Below are 21,977 nucleotides of genomic sequence, written 5' to 3'. Positions count from 1 at the left end.
TGGCTTTAACACCTGTGAAGTCACTCTGCCAGAAGGGAAATTAGATGAACTTTCTTACTCAGATTTAGAAATGGAGAACGCAATTCACATGTCTGAGCAATGAATCAGAATGTTCTTGCAACCATCAATTCGCATGTTACAAAAATTGGCAATTTTATTTTTAACTGGGGGAACAGAGTGATCAATTTAAAAAAAAATAAAATTAAAAAAAAAAAGAAGAAGAAGAAAAAACTCTTTGCAGAGGTCAGTGACCTGTGGTATAACAGCACCTCACGTTGAATGATTTTGTGTTTTTCAGGCTGATGATATCCGAGCTTTGCTGATAGATGCGATGCCTCCAGAAGCTTTGCCTACGTGCTTTAAGCCTCAAGCTACTGTTGTTAGTGCCTCCCTGATCTCACCGGCATCTACACCATCCTGCCTCTCTGCTGCCAGCAGTATAGATAACCTCACTGGGCCACTGGCAGAACTAGCAGTAGGAGGGCCATCAAATGCTGGCGATGGAGCAGCAGGAACTGAAAGGAAGGAGGGAGAAGGTGCATTTGCTGCTGGACAACTTTGCATTGCCAGAAGTACAGTAGTTTAGATTCACAACAGCTCTTGCTCTATCTGAAAAGTATTTCTGATTAGCCAGAAAATACTTCACCGCCTGAACTGTTGTCCACGTTGTAAAGTGTCTGATGCTTGTTCTGTTTTCATGTGCTCTGTCAGGAACGTTGTTGGCTATTCATCTGTTTGCTATTGGTGATTAGGTCTGAGTACAAAGGCAGGTCTTATTAGGTCCCCAAATGTATATTGTTGATTTTATCCAGAAAATCCAAGGAAAATTAATTTGATGACAGAATTATGATTGTGAAAGCTGGGGGATTTCATTAGGGCTTTTTTAAACCTTCTGATTAGTAATCTAGAATACATGATCTGGCTGATTACATATAGCAAAAATACACCCAGTCTTCCTTTCCTTCTCCTTGCAATATGTACCTCTGCCACAGATCATTTGTGCTCTTCAATATTTCATTCTGAGGGAGGGAATAGTGATGAGCTTTGCCCAGATATTTCACCCAGTGGAAGTGATTTATTTCTTATTGACACGGAAAAGTTAATTGCACAAAAAATCAGACTGGAATTTTAAGAAAAATTGATGTTTATTTGTTTGTTTATTTGAATTCGGGCGGTTGGGATAAAATGATTTGTTTTTCTTATTACAGTTTCTGGTCTTGACATGAACATCACCCAGTTCCTGAAAAGCCTGGGTCTTGAACACCTTCGGGACATCTTTGAGACAGAACAGGTAAGTGGCAAGTGTGTTTTGTGTTTTAAAGATAGACTAAGCTAATAAATAAACCTTATCCCTAATTTAAAAAGAATTGGCAAATGCTTTTCAATGAAGTAGAGATGAAAATCTCTGAGGCTGTTTGATTCAGGTATCAGCGGTTTTCACTTTCTTAAAAAAAAGATGACTGCCAGTTTCTCAAGGTTACATTGCTTTAAGGTATTTGAGGCCTATTCTTATGTGCTGTTTCTTAGATTTAATGTGTTACACTTCAGTAGATTTTTTGTGTGAACAACATGGACAGACACTGGTAGAAGTGAAAGGTACAAGTGCAGCAGACTGGATTTGATGGTGTGTTTTTTCTCAGGCCTCTGCTGCTAATCTTTCATGATGGGTCAGGGAACAAATATTTGAAATGTAATGTGTTGCTTACAGAAAAATCTCCAAATGTTTCCATGAGATCTTACAGAGGTATCTCCCCTAAGTGAACGTGTTGTTATCATACTTTTTCTTATATTTAAATAAAAGGGCCTACGCTTCAACTTAGAACTGCATATTTTAAGAAGCAAACCAACCTCAAAACAACTGTATTCTACTCGTTTTGTTATTTTTCACACATTTCTCTTGCCATGCTGCTTTTGTCCTACTTTTGTTTCCTTTACTCCTAACCTGTTTTTAAGATCTTGCCCTGCTAGTAAGATTTAATAATGCAATCAGGTTTATCATTTTGAAACTGTTTAGCTCCTCTTTTAGGTTTTTCTTTCTGGTAAAAGTAAGCTTATCATCCCAAGCACTGCACTACCTTCATGTACACCTCAACTCGGCTCTAGCCTAACATCCATATTGGGTCTGTGCTGGTGCTGTCTAATACCTGTGTGTTTTCTGTATTTTTTTTTTAATGGTGTGCATGTGATGAATGTCTTCAGAGGCTTTTCCACAGCAGTCTCATTAGAGGTGTTTCTGCTCAGTTGGACAGATGCTTAGGGTAGCTGTAATTCCTTGCTTGAATTGCTTTCCTTTGGATTAGTGATACTCAGTTTGTAGTGTTGATGTCTGCAAGTCCAGTTGTGCTAACAATCTCCCTGCTTTTGAACCAAGTTGTATGGGTTCCCATTATCTGCTGAGCTTCCAATCCCAGTTTAGTGTGTAAATTTGGAAGTAGACTTTTACAGTTATCTCCTTCACGTTAAATCTTTTCATGTTTCACAGAATCACCTTGGCACAGAATTGCTTTTTAGCAATAAAAACGTGTATTTCACCTAGTGATTATTTCCTGCTCTTTTTGACTTAAAAAAAAAGTTTGACAGCACATTTTATTACCTTTCTGCTTCCATCAGTAATCTCCATGACCTTGACATTTAACACCGTGTATATTACAACAGAATACTCATGCCTGTCCTCACAACACTACTTCCCAGAGTAGTGGAATATTTGAGCATGACTTGGCATGGCAGACTCTCTGGCTTAATGCACATGTGGGTATCTATACACACAGTAACAGTGTACACCATAGCACACTGATGTGAAACACGTTTAACATTTATCAGTAAACATATAGAATACTTGTTTCTGTTTGTGTAGTGAAAATTTTGAACGACACAAGAAGGTGAGACCTTGAATGCTTCAGAAATATTCTCGTGATTTAACTTGTCCTAGCACCTCCATGCATCCTGTTTCTACATAAGCAAAAATGCTTTTAACAAGCTCCTGTGAAAACCATCTCTTGTTAATTGCCGTAAGAGAAGTAAAGGTTCTACAAAAATTTGGGCTGGAGCTGCTGCGTATGGTCTTGTGATAGGGAGAGGCTTGCCAGAAGGTGGCAGCAATAAGGAGAGCAGTAAAACATAATATATATATGCATATATATATTTATATATATACACACTGTCTTGGTTGAAGCATGAATACACTCTGTTTTCTGAACTGATGTATCCTTAGCCTTGGGAATCCGAAAGGTGATTTGTGATTTTTGTGGTCTTTCACCTTTTCAGATAACCCTGGATGTGTTGGCAGACATGGGACACGAGGAGCTTAAAGAAATAGGGATTAATGCCTATGGACACCGCCACAAATTGATTAAAGGTGTGGAGAGACTTCTAGGAGGCCAGCAAGGTAAATATGATGTTTTCACTTGTTAGTCTAATTGTAGCATAGAACAGGCTTCCAGCAGTCATCTTCTGTAAATGGAGGCTTCAGTACCAGGGACTGAAAGAATCTGGGTTTGGGAAAAATATACTGGCTGATAAGCCTGATGGTTTGGTGGCTTGTGACAGATAAAGAGTATATTGGGTTGATAAAGGATGGAGTGACTGCTTGCCTTCCCAGAGAATGGACACCTCTGAGGGAGCTGTGGAAGCTGTGACCATTTGCAGGGACCCTGTTTGACCAAGGAGGGAACTTTTGGGTTGAATTGCCCTACGTACCTACCCACAGACTGGCTGTATCCTGAAGTGCGGGCTTGATGGATTTCTTTGCTGCCCCATACTTCTCAGATGCTTCTCTTGAAAGCATAGAGGAAAATCCTGTTGTCAGATATGCATTTTTCTTCTCTGTTTTAAGACTTTTTTTTTGCTGCTAGCAAAAGTGCTTTATCTTTTCAGGGTTATGTTTCTGCTTTGTGCTTATTTTGCATTTCCTGCTATATTGGGGTTATATAAGCAGAAAAATGATGATGCTGGATAGAAAAAAGTCTAGTATTGTTTTCTCCTGATGATTTTTACTCCTTTAATTTCTTCTCTTTGTAGGCACCAATCCTTATTTAACTTTCCACTGCGTGAGTCAGGGGACCATTCTCCTTGACCTTGCTCCTGATGATAAGGAGTATCAGTCCGTTGAAGAGGAGGTATTGAAAATATCTTTCTTAGTGGCATCTTTCTCTTCACCTAATATTTAGAGCTAAAGCATGCAACACATGTTGAAAGTGATAAAATATGTTTTGGTGAATTGCATAGATCTGACATGGAGTTTAGAGCATTTTTGTTTGTTTTAATTTATACTGATTATGGATTTTTTTTGCTGTTTCTTGCCTTTTTCTTTATTTTTTTTTAATAAGCGGTGTGGTTGCTCACTTACTGCTATCATAATTTTGCTTTGTTCATGTTGTGTTTTGGGTGTCTTCTCATAGCTAAGGTTTCCACAGTTCGCCAGAGAAAGGCAGGCTGTGGGTGAAGACTGTGGGAGATGAAGGCTTCACAAGCTTCTAGGAATTCTCTGTGCTCAGGCTCTGTCCGCAAGACAGACTGAACAAGCTTTTTTTTTCTGGTCTCAGTGGTTTACTTAACACAGATAAACATCTCTTGGGTAATTGAGAGTTGACTATAATTTTATCCAGCCCCCCGCACACTTTTATTTAAGTAAAAGCAGGTACCATTTTGAAAGAAAAAGCATAACAGAAAAGAGAACTTCTGAAGAGTTGTGTTTGAAGGAAACGTTTTATTGTGCATTCATTGATTATGTGTAGTGTTCCTACATTGTCACATGGAAACGTTTGGAGTTTTTTTTAAAAAGTCTGGATGCTCAGGGTTGCTGCCATTTTACCATGGAATATTTTTCATTAGTAACTCTGCAATCTGGAGTCTGTGCAGATTTTTAGTGTAAACGTGTCTGACAGAAAGTGTCATGTGTTTACCAGAGTAAATTGCGATGTTTATTTGAGTTGTTACTAAAGGTTGTTGCTGTAACTATAAATACCTCTGGAAAAAAAAAAAAATAAAACTGTTGAAATTCTCAGGAGCTGCTATTGACATCAGAAAATTTACAGGGCAAGCCTTTTCCTACCAAGAAATAGAGACTGTACACTAGAAGCGATGAATATTTACCCTAGAACATAAACACTAGACACTGTGCAGTAGAAACATTTGTTATTACTTCAAAATGATCTTCTTGTATGTGCATTGCTTTTTAATTTTCTTCTAATCTAAAGGAGGTTTAGATTAGGTTTCCATTTGTATCTGATTTTGATAGGAAGTGCCAATATTCTTCTCTTTCCTATCTAGATTACAATTATACAATCTTTTTAATAGAAACATCCAACTTCTCAGACAATCTTGTGGAATTGTGTAGTGTGTTGACTGCCTGAGAAATAAGGGAGTATCTCAGTTTAAAATTGATGTCTTTTTTTGACACCTTTTAGCTCATTTTCAACCAAGATAGTCTGTTGCTGCCAGTAACATATTAAGATATTGCATGAATATCTTGCCTTGCTGGCAAGCATTGTGTGCCAAACATTCAGTTATGTTTATTTATATAGATGCAAAGCACAATCCGGGAGCACAGGGATGGTGGAAATGCTGGTGGGATCTTCAACAGGTACAATGTCATCAGGGTAAGTTTTGAAGCCTCCTAATTCTATTTAGTAAAATAAGTTGGAACTTATGCAGGCACACAGAATCAGATCAGCCTTTTATATCTGAAGTTCTTTGTTAATATAATATTCAGATAAAGAGCTAAAGCAAGCACCAAGTACTAAAATGACTGATTGTGTGCTTGGCACATGGAGTGAGGAAGAAGCGTCCTCGTGCTGTTAAAGGAGCCTGAGGAAATGATATTGAAGATAAAAACTCTGAAGAACCTAACTTACGTTTCACAGCCCGATTTAATTTTAGTCTATCACTCCTGTATTTGACTTTGCAGCATGGATTTTTTCCCAGGCTATCTTTTACTTCCTTTTTAAAGTATGTTTTGGAGTAGGGGGAAAGGATGAATATGACTTTTTACTAAGAGTTCCTATCATCCTTGTACTACTTTGGATCTCAGCACATTGTTCTTTGCCCCTGCCAACTAGAAAAATACTGGTTTGCAAGCACTGATATCTCAGAAAACGGAGTGTAAACATTCGAAGGGGAAAGTACGCTACTGGATTCCTTTTTTCTTTTTTTTTTTTTCCTTTTTGCTGTGCTTTGGGGGGAAGTGAGGGGAAATCAGAACAGAAAGCTCCCAAGCTCCAGGAAATCCTTGCTACATAGCTGTTTGAAAAGTGAGCTTGTACAGAGCTTTTGCAACTTAGCACAGGAGATCATACATCCTGACATTGAAACAAGCTCTGTCCACCCTGCTCCCAGTCCTTTACAAAAAACACGGTGATATTAAAGCATGTGGTTGAAACTATATTTCAAGATAAATTGAACATCTTGAAATATAGTTTCCAATATTCACACTTCTCCTTTCCTCAAGAGTTGTCATTTCATGAACATTAAACCTAAACCAGCCAGCCAGCCTCAAAAAGCTATCTCAGTTCAACAGAGGCCAAAGCAGGGAGGGAAGAATTGCAGGCATTCTGTAGTTCTTGGTGGTATTGCACTCTCTGAGGGGTGAAGCGCGAAAGCCTTCCTTAAACCTGACAACTGAAGCTGCAATTCACAATAGATTGAACATCTGAGCATGCGTTGCTGACTTGGTTTAAAGATTTTAGCCTTATATGCAGAACAGATGTTGTTTTTTCTCATACCACTTATGTATCTTACTGAGAGTTTCCCTGTAGAATTTCTGCAAACTCTGTGAAACTGTACTTCGTTTCATTTCAATCGTATGCTTAGACCTGTTGTACCACTGCAGATTCAAAAAGTCGTGAACAAGAAGCTGCGGGAGAGATTCTGTCACCGACAGAAGGAGGTCTCAGAAGAGAATCACAACCACCACAACGAGCGCATGTTGTTTCATGGTAATGAAGTGATATCTATTTGTACGTGCTGGTATTAAAAGAAAAAAAAAAAAAGGCAGAAGCATACAAGAACCAACTGGCAATGTTAATATGGCTGTCCACCATCCTGTACAGTAATTGTATTTCTATATTCATAATGCAAGGGTGAGGGGTGGTAGAAGCAGTCTGTGTGGTTACTGCAATCCCAAAAGGCACCAAAAAAAAACAATATTTCAAAAGCAGTATCTCAATCATTTCCATTAAAGCTGCTGGTAACTACTGGGAGGTTGATACATTGCTGGGAGAAAGACGGTATCATCTAAAAGAGAGAAGCACCACACAGTAAAATACATTTTACCCTGGCATTTCAGGCCGTTGTTTGGGAAAGGAATCAAAACTAACCATGAGTTTGGGCAATGTGTTCTCTAGAACCATCTAGAGTGCCTGCAAATGACAGCTGCCTGAGAGTCCTCCTGCCCTAGATCCTTCTCTAATTCTGTGCAGGAAACTGTTTTTGTGTGTGATTGTCCTGATAAACTTGCCCCATCTTAGTGAGTACTGACTGATGGAGAAGATGTGCACTGACAAGATAAATGGTGCTGAAATTTGAGGGGGGGGGGGGAAGTTACTTAATGAGGCCTGTAAAATGAGTAAGACATGAGTCACACGTGGTATTTTGGTATATAACAGTAAATCCCACACATCACTGCATCCTGCTGGGTATCGCCTCCTTCCAGCTGACTGGGTACACTTTCCGGTATTTAATGGTCTATTTGAGGCAGAAAAAGCTCCTCTTGACATAGAGTCCAGTATTACTACTTAACAAATATTGAGTGATAACACATCCTTTTGTGTATTCTAGGGTCTCCTTTTATTAATGCAATAATTCACAAAGGATTTGATGAAAGACATGCATACATCGGAGGAATGTTTGGAGCTGGGATTTACTTTGCAGAGAACTCCTCAAAAAGCAACCAATACGTGTACGGGATAGGGGGAGGCACAGGCTGTCCCACACACAAAGACAGGTCCTGTTACATCTGCCACAGGTATGTCTCCAGCAGGGTTCCCTATAGGTAGCTCTGGCTGTCCTGTTCTTTATGATCCTGACACAGGATGAATTGCAGGGAAAAAATAGCCACTCGAGCTAGGTCATGGCAGGAAAAATACAGCTTTCCATTTGTCAAGGCCAGGGGAAAAAAAAAAAAAAAAAGATGTAAATGCAGCAAGTCCCACAGAAAGGTCAAAGTGAGTGTAAATCAAAGTGAATTGCGGCTCAGGAAAGAGGCTTGAAATATCAATTTTGGAAATGAAGACTCAGGCAAAAAGAGCAATTAAAGTCCAGGCACTCTCAGAAGAAAAAAGCAGTGCAAAGTGGATCAGATAATTTTGAAGGTGGTGACCAGGACTTAATCACAGCTTTGTTTTATTTTGTACTGCAGTAGATCAATGTGCTCTTTGACACACTCGTCCTCATCCTACTGGTTTGAACACAGAATTTCAGCTTCTTGCTACAGCTGTATAGAAAATGAATGAGAGCAAGCCTCATACAATGACTAGACAAAGCATGTGTTTTCCTTTCTGCATGTCAAGAAATAATGTTTATGGTACAGCCTTAGAACTGGCTTCTGAAATAGTTTCTACAAAAACACTTGAGAAATTAATTGCAACAAAATAAAAGTCTGAAATCACTCTGGAAGCATATATCTCGCAGTAAGATATTTTAACACAGTGTTTTCTTGTTTCTTTTTAGACAAATGCTCTTCTGTAGAGTGACCCTTGGGAAATCCTTCCTTCAGTTCAGTACAATGAAGATGGCTCATGCCCCTCCAGGGCACCATTCTGTTATTGGCAGGCCAAGTGTGAATGGACTTGCATATGCTGAATACGTTATCTATAGAGGAGAACAGGTAGGTGAATTAGCAAGGACTGGGTTTGTGAAAGTGCAAAGATCTTCAGGTTGGAGAAGGGATGTGATTTATTCCTATGCTGGATGAGTTGTGTTAATTCGATTGATTGGATTTTTTCACTTAAATGCAAAAAGTAAGCAGTGAACTGTATCGAAACAATTGCTATGCCTTTCCACTGAGCTGCTCCGATTTACATCTGGTAGAATGGCCTAATTCCTCCTCTGCAGCACTGATAGATTCTATTAAGAGAGAGAGCACTGAGTCTTCCATTGTATTAAACTGGCATTACTGCAGTAGGAAGAACACGTGCGTTTCTGGGGCTCTTATAGATAGTGAGTATTCTGGGCTTGTTACCTGTAGATCATAAGATCATAGAGTTGTAGAGTGGTTTGGGTTGGAAGGACCTTAAAGATCGTCTAATTCCAACCCCCTGCCATGGGCAGGGACACCTTCCAAAGCTCAAAGCCCCATCCAGCCTGGCCTTAAACACTTCCAGGGGTGGAACATCCATAACTTCTCTGGGCGACCTCACCACCCTCAAAGTAAAGAATTGCTTCCTTATATCTAATCTAGACCTACCCTCTTTTAGTTTAAAGCCATTACCAGTAGAGAGAATCCTGAAGGACGGAGTTAAGGCAATCCCAGCCCCCTCTCTGGGCTTTATTTTATTTTATAATAACGTTTATTTTATTTGCAAGCAACTGAAGGTGCTCCCTGAGCTCAGTCCATCCCAGGTGCAAGACTTCACATTTGCCCTTGCTGCATTTCATGAAGCTTCTGAAATATTTAAATCTTTATTTCTAGTAGCACATTAACTATGGTGTCAACTGCATCAAGCAGTTCCCACTGTTCTCAGCACTAAGTGCTGTCTGGGTGTGAAATCACCTTTTTCTTTTGTGCTCTTTGAACACAGAGCTGATCCTTGCATTGTTCTTCCACGTAGGTCATTGTTTAATGAAATCCAAAATGTGAAGCTGCTGAGTGTACCCTTGCATAAACAATATTTTTTTTCTTGACTTATTTTCAGGCATACCCGGAATATCTTATTACGTACCAGATTGTGAAACCAGAAGCTCCCTCACAGACAGCAACAGCAGCAGAGCAAAAGACCTAGTAGCTACAGATCGCTGAAGAAGGAAATGAGTTCAATCTCGGACTGGGTGGATGTGTGTTTCACAATATCAGTATCATAGAATTCTTAACCTGCAAATAAGCTGTATGTCTTTTATAAAGCATTGCTGTCTTGATGAATATGGTATGAGTAACTCTTGCATACTCGACTGCTACTGTTCCTTTTGAGGAAGGTTTACAAGAGACTGCCTTTTAATAACATATCTCAGGCTCCTAGTCTCTGCAGTTACCACGTGTAAAATAATGTTGTTTTGATCTAGACTTTGGAAACGTTGTGCAAACAGAAATCTTTTTCACAGCCATCTCACATGTTAAAATTTCAGACACTACTGTTTGGGTTATTTTATTTGCAGATAAGTTGCATTAAGCCCGTAATTTTCTTTTCAGCATGCAGCACTCATTTTATGTTTTCAAGAGATGTTAGTCAACTATTTATTTTCCTTTTGTATTCTGAAGTTGAGCCAGAACCTTCTTAAAGATATTTTGCACAAAGTCAAGTTGACGAAAACCATTAAAAATGTAATATGAATTTCATCTGAGAAGGGGCTAGGTCCAGTTCTTCAATATAGGGGTTTTTTGCACATCTCTGAGCAAACAGTACTAATGAGTGAGTGGAACTTTGGAATGGAAACAAATCGTGTCAATTTGCTGCTTTGTGTAAATTTCCTGGGGCAACCCATAGGAAGTGTTTGGAAGTGTAAAAAAACAGCTCTTGTACTTGAAAGAACTTCATGTAGCAGGTCAGTGTCCTCCCCTGGTATCTCTAAAAGAACATTTCACAAGGCTGCTATTAAGTACGTGCGGTTTGTGAAATGTTCCCCAGTTACAGTGGCATATGGTTTCGCTGGAAGACGGGTGAAAAGTCAGAAGGTTGCATGGACAAGAACGGGTCTGGGTCTCATTCCTCTCTTTACTGAGACCTAGTAACTGGGTTTCAGACTAGTAAGGGAGAGCATTACAGCAGTTTAGTGTCACGTCTGGGTGACATCAGAGTTGAACAGCTCAAGTGATTTACATTTTTTTTAAAACATGGCTTTTACATTTTGATGAGAACAAACTTAAAAATAATAATAATAATAATTAATAATAAGTTAGCAAGTGGATTTGTTTACAGGTGTACCAGAGAGCAAAGCTAGGATGTATTCACCCTAATCCCCTTCCATGCAAGTTCCCAGGTTTATTTTGTTGGGTAGCAGAAAGTTATTTTTAAATATAGCAGAACACCAAAAAACTTCGTAAGTCTCCCTCATGAAGGATTTAGATTTACCAAAAGTGGAGATCAATTTCTTTTTTTGAGTTGTTTTTACAGCTTCAGAGAAGGTTGAAAATCAAGCCATGTTCGTTTGTTTTTTGGTTGTTTTCTTGTTGTTGTTGTTTTAAACAACCAATGTCATGTGTTTCAGTGTTGAGCACATAAGGACTGGAGATAAAATGTTCCTGTGAACAGGCTGTACATTTCCCTGTCAACCAGCACTGCTGAATAACTGATGATCCAGTTCATGCATCCAGGCTTTATCGCCCCTTAAGCAAGGAAATGACAGAATCGTGTGCTTTTAGTTTACAAAAACGTGCTCCCTGCAAGTGGGATTTGCTGATGTGTTCGGACAAAACAGACTTAAACCTGAAGAGCTTTTCACTTTCAGCTTTAAGACACAAAGTTTTCATTTTTAGCATTAAGACATTAATGTTGCAGCAAGTTATCCTCATAGAGGAATTTCACCCACTGTAAAATTAGTCATCTGATGCAGTCTGGCTACCTGCACATTGTCTGTTTGTAATATCCATTAAAAAAACCTTAGAAATAGCAATACACTAGCAGATCTTGAGCTTTGGATTTTATTTTTCTTGAGCTGGCACTGGATTTATGGTTTCCACTTCATTTTGTGACCTGATGAAATATGTAGCTTTGAAGTCCAAGCCAGGCTCTAGCCTAGATGTCCTTTTAAATCAAATATCATTGATAAAATCGGATGCTTGTATTTTGGCTACTTGTTTAATAGTGTTAGGGTTGGAAAGATCACCACTAGGCTTTGAAGATTTGTATTCATCATTTAAGTTTGGGGTTTGTTTTTAATTTAGTTAATAATGGAGTGGGGGGATGTGCCTATCTACGCTAGGGTTTCAGATAGTGGTGTGAGTGCGTGTTGCTCACCATCCCCATTAGACATAGTTTTAAATGGTAAAAAAATTGTGCTGCTTAAGTGAGCAAAACAGTTAATGTGGGTGTGGAAGTTCAAAGCTTTACATCTTTGAAAAACAAGAACAAACCTGAAAACAAAAAACCCACCATGCTCGTCCCGGACTTTGTTCTTGTTTGTTGCTTCCTGTGTGCTAATTGAACTTCATCTGGGTTTCTTCAGGAGCCTTCAGCTTCTAGAGGATACAAATATGCTGTTCAGTATTTTTGAACTGCCAGTGTTACGTATCTGGTGTTCTGTGCAGAGTAAAGGTGCTGCGTGAGGAAGTCATTTTGCAGTGGCTTTTGTTTTGTAATGGCGTGATCTCCTTTCTGTTTGTGGCCAGACACAGAGGAAAACCAGGCCTGATGAGACTGTGTGTCACAGAAGACTGTGCAGGAGCAGCGTGTGCCTCTGCTGGTGTACATGTACCTCCTTGTAGTTCCAAACACAGTGAGGATCTGCCTATCGGTATTAAAGTTCCCCATGAAAAACCTGATCGTGGTTTTGATGGTAGAGCTGCAGCTGGCAGACTTCTACAGTGCAGATGTTGCTGCTGCTGCTTTAGCCAAGGGAATTAACTTGAAGCCTCCTTCTTCTAGAGAATGGGACGTGGCAGGTTGCCCCATCCCTTCCTGGGAAGGGCAGACAATGACACGGGGGTGCTCCTTTGCAGCACGGGGTCACCAGCGGAGGGTCAGAGTAGGAACTGAGGAAGCAAGAACACACTGGGCTGAGCCATCTCGTAGGCTTGGGAGGCTGGGCACCTCCCTCTGACTCCAGGAGGAGCTGTTACCCATGGGACATCGCCTGGTGTATGGTAGGGAAGGAGACAGTTGTCTAGTTGATCTGTCCGTGTCCTGCTGGGGAAATGCTTTGAGACATCTATGCAGTTTGTGGCAGGACTTCTGTAGGCAAAACAGAAAAACACTTCACCATGTAGCAAGGACAGGAGGTTCTTGCTGTCCGTTGCTGAAACTGTTTCCATGAGACAGAGGCATTGGGTACCTGGCGCAGTGACATTGCAGTCTGAATGCTGTTGATAAAAAGGCTGTTGGAATTAAAAACAGAATACCCTACCTTAGTAAATGGTATCTTATTTTCTCATCCTTCCATCCATATGCCAATCTTACTGTGATCCCAGCTCCATGAAACTCTGTTGTACTAGTTTCATAGTTTTGCAGCCACTATTGTTCTCTAGTCCAAGGAATGAGAATCGTTTTGGGTTTTTTTCTGACCTCTTGTGTTTTGAATGTTTGCGTGTGACGTGATCAAATTCCACTCCGTTATGCAGCAGGAATTTCTGTTGCCTGCACAATTCTGTACTTTGATAATGGCATACCCCAAAGCAAAGTTTTACACTGAAACAATAGGAAAGCCTCCCAAAATGTTCTGCGGTGCTGCCTTTGGTGGGCAGTGGGCACAGGATAGGTGTCGTGTGTGAATCTGAACAGCTTCTTGAGAAGGGCACTTTGGCTCTGGAAACCAGCCTGCTCTAACTGCTTGTTGAAGCCATAAGCAGAGGAGATACCTGCTCCCCGTGAACGTGGGAAGTGCTGAGGGATGCTGACACGTTGTGCCACTGCACAGCCTGGCTGCTTAGATAGCACCAAATCCTCTCAGAAAGTCTCCTGCATCCCTGCTGTGAGGGAGCACCTCCTGTAGGTGCACCACCTAGAATTGCCATGAGGGACTACGAAGAGAAATTACCCAGGGACAGATTTTTCCAAAAGATGTGAAAAAAGGATGGGTCCCAACCTCAGAATAGGCCAATTAGTTTTAACATTGCCAATCATTCTCAGCAGCTGCAGGTCAGGAAGTGTGTGAATTTATTTTTAATGGGATCCTATGATTCTCCCTGTCCAAGCTGCTCAGAAAAACTAGCGTGGATATCCAGAAGGATGTGTATCCCAGGCATGTTTTGGTCATTTTAGGTTATGCTGCAACCCTCCTGGGTAAGAGATGGCAAAGTGTGGATTCAGTTCACTCCCAGGTGGCGAGTGCCTCGGGAACCTTGGTAGACTTGAACCCACGGATGGTCTTTGAGTAGTTAGGAGCATGCTCTCATCTTTCAGAGCACAGCGTGGCAGTGTCCCCACCAACCTGAACACATACCAGATACAAAACCTAGAGAATCAGAGGACAGCATATGCTGCTTGAAACCCCTGGAGGCAGGTAAATGAGCCCTCGAGTCGGCAGGAAACAAGAAACAGAGGCAGTCCTGTTAACGCACAGACCCTGGTGGCATATCACCCGACTGGCTGGGACAGATCTCCTTGGTCTCACTGGACCTCTTGGTGGCAATTCCTAGTGCTGGTTCCATTGAGGTGGTTACTAATGTAGCTTGATTAGAGATCTCTATTACAAGGTAATTTTGACACTGTTTCTTCTTAACATCCGCACTACTTGCTTCAGCTTGGGAAATTGAAGTATTTTCTTTGTTCTTCCCTTGCCACAGTCCTGTGAGCTTACGCATCTTCATCGCTCCTTCTGCCAACCCCAACGGCAGTGTACCTGGGGGTTGAGCTTTTAGACTTTTTTATATAACTTGTCTTCATAACTAGCCTTTTTTTTTTTATTTCCTCTCTTGGTTGCCAATTACCTGGAGCTGGGATATCATTTATTTATTTCCTCCTTTACCCTCTCTAAAAGAAGACAACGGGCAGGTTCTCAGCCTATCTACATGGTGGACCGTAGGTAACATCGTTGTAACAACTGAGTTTGAATTATAAATGTGCTTGGCTAAATGTCTGATCTGCAATACTTGTAATAGTTTAAAACTCAATAAATACATTTTTAACAGTTGCTCTGTAAAAGCTGAGTGTTTGCACAAACTGCTGCTCGGGGAGGAGACGCTCCCCGTGGCCTTCGGACAAACCCGCTCCGGACACAGCTGTTGAAAACCGTTTTATTATTATTTTCTCCAAACAGTTTTGTTTTCTCCCTCCCTCAGGCAATAAATAAAAAGTCGGTTTCTACAAAAAAAAATAATAATTACAAAATAAAAGGAACAAAACCATACATATGTACACCAGCCACACAGGCAGCTTACGTTGGATTGGGCTGAGGGGGAAAGAGGTAAGGCTACACATGTGGGTTGAAGACGAGGCATTTTTTGGGCTTGGGCCACAAGCAGAGGTGCACAGGTGACTGAGACCCTACAGCCCAGCTCAGGTGGATGAACGCTGTGCAAGGAGCCTGGCCTGTGGCATGCACTGGTCATGGAGTGGGGGAATCTTGAAAACAGCAGCTGGAGGACAGCAGTCAGAGGAATCAAGAGCCTGGGTTGCTATCCTTACCCCTTCTTTCTCTTCTTTAAACTACAGGAGGCTTGGCAGAATTTATATGGGAACCAGAGACCCACAGAGACACAGTGGCCAAAAAAAAAAAAAAAAAAAAAAAAAACACAAAACAACAACAAACCACGCATCACTTAGCACTGCATCTCCCCTTCCATGCTCTCTTGGAAGACTCTGGACTCCTGGCCGCAGAGGCTGCTCTTCCCCCAGGAGTGGGCTCAGACAACGCCTCGGGTTGCCAGCACTGCCAGCTCTTGCGGTGCCTCTTCAGGCGCTGTCAGAGGTGAGGCTGAGCGCAGGCGCTCTGCTCTTACTGCTCCTGCTGGCCCCGAAGCCCTGCCTGCAGCAGCAGCGCTGTTGCTCCAGCTCAGGTTAGCAGCACCTACCCCATGCACCTGCATCTCCGTGCAAGAAGAGTTCTGGGCAATAAAAATAATCTGTGCTCCCTTTGCAACCCAGAGGGAAAAGCCAAATAAGGTAGGGGTAGGAATGGGATGGAAAGGGGGGTGTGTTTTTAATACAGCAGAATCGGGATGGAAAGAGATGAAGACCAGGCACTTCAGGAAACCCAGTGTACTATTATTTTTTTCCTCCCCCAAAACCGCGCCTGGCCAATGTCAGGGTTTGTGGCTCTCACAACTTCCATGCTTTCAGGACATAAAAAGCAATAAAAGATGAGATGAGGTAAGAAATTTCTCTATGAAAAAAAAGACATCGAGTCCGGGGTGAGTGGCAGTGTCCAGCACTATTGCTTAACGTTACGGGGCTCCCTGCTCGCCCGCCCTCCCCACGCCGCCCCCATCTGCCTGGCTGGCCTCGGACCCTGAGCTAACAGCTGGGGGACATCGTGATGGGGCTGTGCAGGTACGGGAGGCTGCTGGGGGCGGCGTGGACGCCCACAGAGACGGGGAAGCTGAAGACAAACTGGGAGTTGGGGGTGGAGGCGGCCTTGCCCCGCTCCCGCAATGTCCCCGAGGGGCTGGCGGCTTCCACGGCGCAGGAGGTGGCCAACACCTGAGACTCGAACTGCAGCAGCTGCCCCATGAAGCTGAAGTTGGGGGAGATGATGCTGCGGCGCTGCTTGACGAATTCGAAGGCCTCCTCCAGCTTGACGCGCTTCTTCATCATCAGGTAGGCCAGGCAGATGGTGGCCGAGCGGGAGATGCCAGCCTGGCAGTGGACGAGGACCCGGCCGCAGCACTCCTTCACCGAGTCTGCAGGGAAAAAGGGAGACGTGAGGCTGGCACCCCTCCAACGAGCCCAGCCCCTGACCCAAATTGGTGAAAAAACACGGGCGCAGCAGCTCCGAGCGGGCACTCACCGATGTACTCGATTGCCTCCATGAACCAGGAGCTGATGTCGGCTTTGTGGTTGTCCTCCACGGGGATGCACTTGTACTGGTAGTGCCCCTCGAAGTGGTTGGGGCAGTCGGAGGAGACGTTGAGCAGCGCCGTGATGCCCAGCGCGTCGAGCGTGTCCCGCCGCGCGGCGTGGTGGGCGCTGCCAAGGTAGAGGAAGGGAAGGATTTCCACGGGGCCACCCTGGTGGAGAGGAAAACGGCAGGTGAGCGCGGGGCAGGACACAACGCCGGCTGGGGAAGGGCCGGGAGGCTGAAGCAGGACCTGATTGCAATGAGGGAAGGCACGCAGGGAGCGGGCAGACCCGCTGCACGTGGGGTTTCTGGACCCACCTGGTCGTGAAGGGGAGTCCCACAGGAACTGAAGCCCAAATCCAGGGGCTCGGCGCTGCTGAGGGGTGAGATACTGCTCAGGGTCTTGGTTTTGGCACAGAACTCAGGATACTCCGAGGCAAAGCGCTCATAACCCCCTGCAGGAGGAGAGACCAGAAGTGTTAGAGCTGCGCTCACAGCAGGGCAGAGCGGCACAGCGCTATCACCACAGCACAGCTGCTCTCCAGAGAGAGATGGCCACTGCCTCCTGAGGAGTGCCAGCAAAAGGACAGCTTGCTGCTCCCACCCACCGCCAGGGAGATGAGCAGGGGTGACCCCTGATCTCTCCCTAATGGGCAGGCAAAACAGAGCTGCCACCTGTGGGCTTCCTGGGACAGGGAAACTGCGGTAGTGGCTGCGGATAAACACCTCGGGGGAAATATCCTGCGGTCATTCAAATCAGATCAACAACCCTGACATCCTTGTGGAGTCTGATCTTGAGCCTAAAACACAAGAAATTGGGTGTTGTACTGTCACCACAGGAATCTAGCTGGACGAAGCCTCGTGCTCCAGGACAGATGCTGCAGACACCCCCAGCTGTGGGGTCTGGGCTGGCAGATTTGAGCCTGGCAGAGCACGCATAGCAGGACACAGTCCCTGCCACACCTTCGCTCTAAGACTGCACTGAGCAAGGCTGGGTACTCCAAAGACCAGCAGGAACGAGAATACGAGCTCCCAGCTGGATGCAAGCAGATCCAGCAAAGCCACCCAGGAATCCTCTGGCAGCTAGACACCAATCTGGCACCTCGCTGTCCTTTATGGCTTGCTTCCCCTCCACCAGGAAGGATTTTGGTCCCTTAAAGCAGAAAAAATGCCTATACACCACTAAACGTGCACTGACCCACTCCTGTGAGTGGGGCCGTTTGTGGTGGCTGCGTTTCCAGAAGCTGACAGTCCTTGGCAGTCCTGTTGGTCAGACTTGGAGAAGCACCCAAAAAAACAAGTGTCCAGTACAGACACCTTCTCCTGGATCTACCAGATCCCCCTCTCGTGGCCACCACACCATCCTAAGGTGGAGCAGCTGCCCAAGGTTGTGTGGGAAAATGAGTTTCCTCCTTGGATAGGCAACGTGACCCCTTCAACAAGTCAAGGGTTTCTCCTGAATGTTTCTCATCGGCCCTAAAGCCCGATTAGTGAAGCACCACGTTCAGCAGCTCCATCCAGCGCTGTGCAGTTCCCTTTGGGCTGTTCCCCGTTATCACCTCTGACCACGAGATGCCCGGCTGTACGTCCAAAAGGGTCTGCAGGCCCCTGCAGGATCCCCTGCCCAGGGACCACACTGCACAGGGGTCCATCATCAAACACCTGGCTGGGCTGTTTAACAGGGAGCCCAGCAGAAACCTGGCTTCAATACAACAGATCTGGGTCTTCTGTGCCCTGAACCCAATAAATTTGCATTTAGACAAATGGGTTAGCACGGGTAATACAAAAGCAGAGCAAGCTGGATCATTCAAGTAGTTCCACATGAGCAAGAGGTTTCAAGTGCTGGGACAGCTTCTAAGAGCCTGTTCCTCAAAACAACATTTTTGTTTGCTTTTTCCTTAGAAATACAGGATCGGTAACCCCAAACAACCTCACTCAAGAACAATGGGAGCAGCAGAAGCCCTCAACTGACCCAGGCCATTGGTGAAGAACGGCATTTCCTGCCACACGCACAGCTCCCAGCGCGGTGACAGCTCACGGCAGAGCACCCAGCAGTGCAATCCCCAGCGAGCACTCGCTGTGCGAGCCCTCCCTCAGCAGGGCACCGTATCGCAGCCTCAGCACAGCTCCTGTTGTTTTTACTGTAGCTGGCACGACAGAAGCGTTAGCTCCTCCATCTATCAACCCCCTCAATGGATCTGCTGCTCCGTGCTCACCCCTGCTGTAAGTAAACCGGGGAATAAACTCACTCTCAGGTTGTGAAATAAAAATAAAATAAAATAAAATAAAATAAAATAAAATAAAATAAAATAAAATAAAATAAAATAAAATAAAATAAAATAAAATAAAATAAAATAAAATAAAATAAAATAAAATAAAATAAAATAAAATACACAGAGCTCATCCAGGATCCCGGCTGAGCACCCTCCTCCCCTAAATAATCTTATGGCAACCCTCAGGACCACCAACTCCAACTGTTCACAGTGCCTCATTTAACACATGCTGATGCTGAGAGCATTGAGGAAGCGGGGGGAGAAGCCCCCATTGCTGCTGTAGTAGTGATAGGAGCACAGAGGCGATACTGGGGGTCTCCCCACTGCAGGGGGACATTGGCATGCCAGCAGGGTTATGATTTTGGGTGGCTTTTTGTGCGTGTAGGCGCAAATCCCTTCTCTGTACCACCAAGCCGGGGATGAACTCGCACAAAGAGGGGGCGATCCTCCCTCTTCCACTTGCTGCACCTTGGGCCCACGGATTTTGCCCCTCGCCCCCAGCACCGAGAGCATCAGCCGTGGGCAGCGCCGAGGGGCTCGCTCAGCCCTGCTGCCCCCCCTGCGCTCCCCGGGAGCCTCCCACCCCCCGGCTGCGCCCTCCAGCCGCCACCCCCGCGGTGCTGGCACCTCGGGGAGCGGGGGCTCGCCCCGGGGACAGGCGGGGGTCAGGAGGCTGTGAAGCTGGGGGGGGGCTGAGCGGCGGGACCCCCCTTTTATCCCCCCTTCCCCCGGTACCTGCGAGCAGGCGGATGTCGGCGCGCGCCGAGTCGCGACGGAGGGCGCGCACCACCAGCGCCACGGTGCTGTCGTCGCGCAGGGCCTCGGCTCGGGGGCTGCGCTCGTCGTAGACCACCACGGCGGCGTACAGCCCGGCCCGCAGCCGCGCCCGCACCTCGCCCTCGGCCGGCAGGATCTGCTCCAGGCTCACCGCCCCCTTGGCCCTTCGCCGCACGATCGTGTTGCAGCGCACGTTGAGCGCCCCGCGGATGTGGCCGGCGCTGTGAGCCAGGAAGGGGCGGCAGTCCAGCACCAGGCACCGCCCGGGGCCACCGGAGGAGCCCCCGGGGCCACCGGAGGAACCCCCGGGGCCACCTCCGCCGGGCCCGGGGCTCGCCTCGTCGCGGCCCACCAGGCGCCGCAGCGCGCTGCCCTCCATCTCCCGCAGCCCCTCGGTGGCCACCATGGCGGTGGCGGTGGTGGCGGTGTCCCTGTCCCTATCCCCGTCCCCGTCCCCGCGCCCCCCCGGCGCCTCCGTCCCTTTACTACCCCCCCGGCCCGCCCCGCCCCGCCGTGCGGCGCCGGCCGCATGAATGGCCGGGGCGCGCGGGAAGGGGCGGGGGGCGCTGACGTCACCGCCTCCATTCATAAAAAAAAAAGAAAAGCCACGGCGAGGCGGCTCCGCGCGCCGGCCATCTTCCCGCCAGGGGGCTTTTTGTGAATGGGGAAGGGCGGCGGGAGGGAAGAGGGCGGGGGGCGGCTCCGCGGGAGCCCCGCGTGGACACCGCCAGCCCCCGTGGGGACCCCCCCGCCTGGGCGCGCACCCTGCCGGCGGCACCAACCCTTCGCAAAGCTCCGCAGGAGTGTAGTCCCTCTGCCAAAACGCCCGCCGCCGCCACGCTTTTCCTTTGTCAGAACACACCACCAAAGCCCTCGGCCCCCTGGCAGGCTCGCTGTTTCCATTCCCTGCGCGGAGGAGCCCCATACCAGGCTAAAATACAGAAGTGAATTCACAGCCCCGAAGTGCCGCCCAGAGGACCTTCCCGTAACCAGCACCCAAACACCGCCGGTCATTTAATCCAGAATCCCTCTGTGGGGCTGCTTTCAAACCAAAGCCTTGATGCAAAACCCCATGTCAGTAGCAGTGGCTGGGTCATTTCCTGAAAACAGGCACTACCAGTCCCTAATATCTGCTTCAGAGTGCGCCAGAAGGTGCCCGTCTACCACTACATGGACCTGGAAATTGTGAGAGAAAGGTTAAGGGTTTATCCAAGCCCATCTGCCCCAGCCATTGCTTTCCACAGAGGGCAGCATTTGAACAGGCGGGCTGAATTCCCCTGCTCTGCGCGCACATTAGCTCTTTATTTGGGTAAGGCGAGGTAACACCTTGCTGTGCGTGCCTTCCTGGGAGGGATCCAGCCTACCATGCGCATTGAAGGTTGGTGCCAGTCCTGTGGCCTGGATCTGCCTCTCCCTTACAGCCTGTTCTCTGACCGCTGCCAGGTTCTCCCCTGCATGTGTCAGCCTGCTCCTTGCACTCGTGGCTTTCCTGTGCTGTGCCAACCCGTCTCCAGGAGAGCCAAACCAAGCTGGCTGTGGGGCACACATAGGTGCCCTTTATGTGATACACCCCCTGCATGAACGTATTTGAACTGTTACCTAACACAGCAGGGATGGAAGCTTGGTTTGCTCTACTCCGACATGAATCAGACACAAGGAAAGAAGAAACCCGTTTCTACTGATGTAAGCCAGACACTGATTGCCAGCGAGAGGCCAGGGACGTGCTTTCTTCCCTGAAGTACAGCTATCAATGAGATCAAAACACTCAAAATGAGAATGTGATTTCAACCTAATTCAAAATCACACTCTCATACCAATGTGACCTGAACTCAGGTTGGACTGGTGAATGTGTCTCAGGACATTTTACTTGAGAGCTAATGCCCAGATATGCCTTTTTCTTTGTTCCTCTTGGGGAGATGTCAATCACCCCCATGCGATAAGCTAGACTGCTGTCTTCAGTGCCTTCTGCACTATTAATTCCTGCTTTGATACTAAAATTGCCTGACCAAGGGCTGGCAATATGTCCTTGGAGCCAGGGCCTGACATCCTAGTTTTTCCTATGTGGACCAAACTGGTCTGAGGTGGGAGAGGAAGGGAACACTGACATCGGTAGAAGAAGAAGGAAGA

At 45.8% G+C, this 21,977-nt stretch overlaps 2 protein-coding genes across 3 annotated transcripts in view; one reads left to right on the top strand and one right to left on the bottom strand.

The window, feature by feature from the left end:
- TNKS (tankyrase) overlaps positions 1-13,035 on the top strand; it is a 101,053-nt gene extending 88,018 nt beyond the window's left edge. The window contains exons 19-27 of one of the 2 annotated variants that reach the window (XM_068681664.1): positions 299-572; positions 1,209-1,291; positions 3,265-3,385; positions 4,018-4,115; positions 5,523-5,597; positions 6,827-6,932; positions 7,774-7,960; positions 8,665-8,821; positions 9,849-13,035. In XM_068681664.1, coding sequence (XP_068537765.1) covers positions 299-572; positions 1,209-1,291; positions 3,265-3,385; positions 4,018-4,115; positions 5,523-5,597; positions 6,827-6,932; positions 7,774-7,960; positions 8,665-8,821; positions 9,849-9,935 — 1,188 coding nt within the window. In that variant the 3' untranslated portion in view covers positions 9,936-13,035. The remainder of the gene's footprint in view (positions 1-298; positions 573-1,208; positions 1,292-3,264; positions 3,386-4,017; positions 4,116-5,522; positions 5,598-6,826; positions 6,933-7,773; positions 7,961-8,664; positions 8,822-9,848) is intronic. The other variant, XM_068681665.1, reaches the window with a different exon arrangement.
- A 1,988-nt stretch (positions 13,036-15,023) lies between these two features.
- Positions 15,024-20,357, bottom strand: DUSP4 (dual specificity phosphatase 4). The gene is made up of 4 exons (XM_068681666.1): positions 19,809-20,357; positions 17,119-17,255; positions 16,750-16,969; positions 15,024-16,642 (listed from the first exon to the last, which is right to left on the bottom strand). The coding sequence occupies exons 1-4, from the start codon at positions 20,254-20,256 to the stop codon at positions 16,257-16,259; spliced, it is 1,191 nt and encodes a 396-aa protein (XP_068537767.1). The 5' UTR covers positions 20,257-20,357; the 3' UTR covers positions 15,024-16,256.
- Between the last annotated feature and the right edge of the window lie 1,620 nt (positions 20,358-21,977).

This window comes from Anas acuta, chromosome 4 (assembly GCF_963932015.1).
Source record: "Anas acuta chromosome 4, bAnaAcu1.1, whole genome shotgun sequence".
NCBI classification, from domain to species: Eukaryota; Metazoa; Chordata; class Aves; order Anseriformes; family Anatidae; genus Anas; species Anas acuta.
The sequence above is the reverse complement of the archived record's forward strand: the minus strand, read 5'-3'. Positions and strand labels throughout refer to the sequence as shown.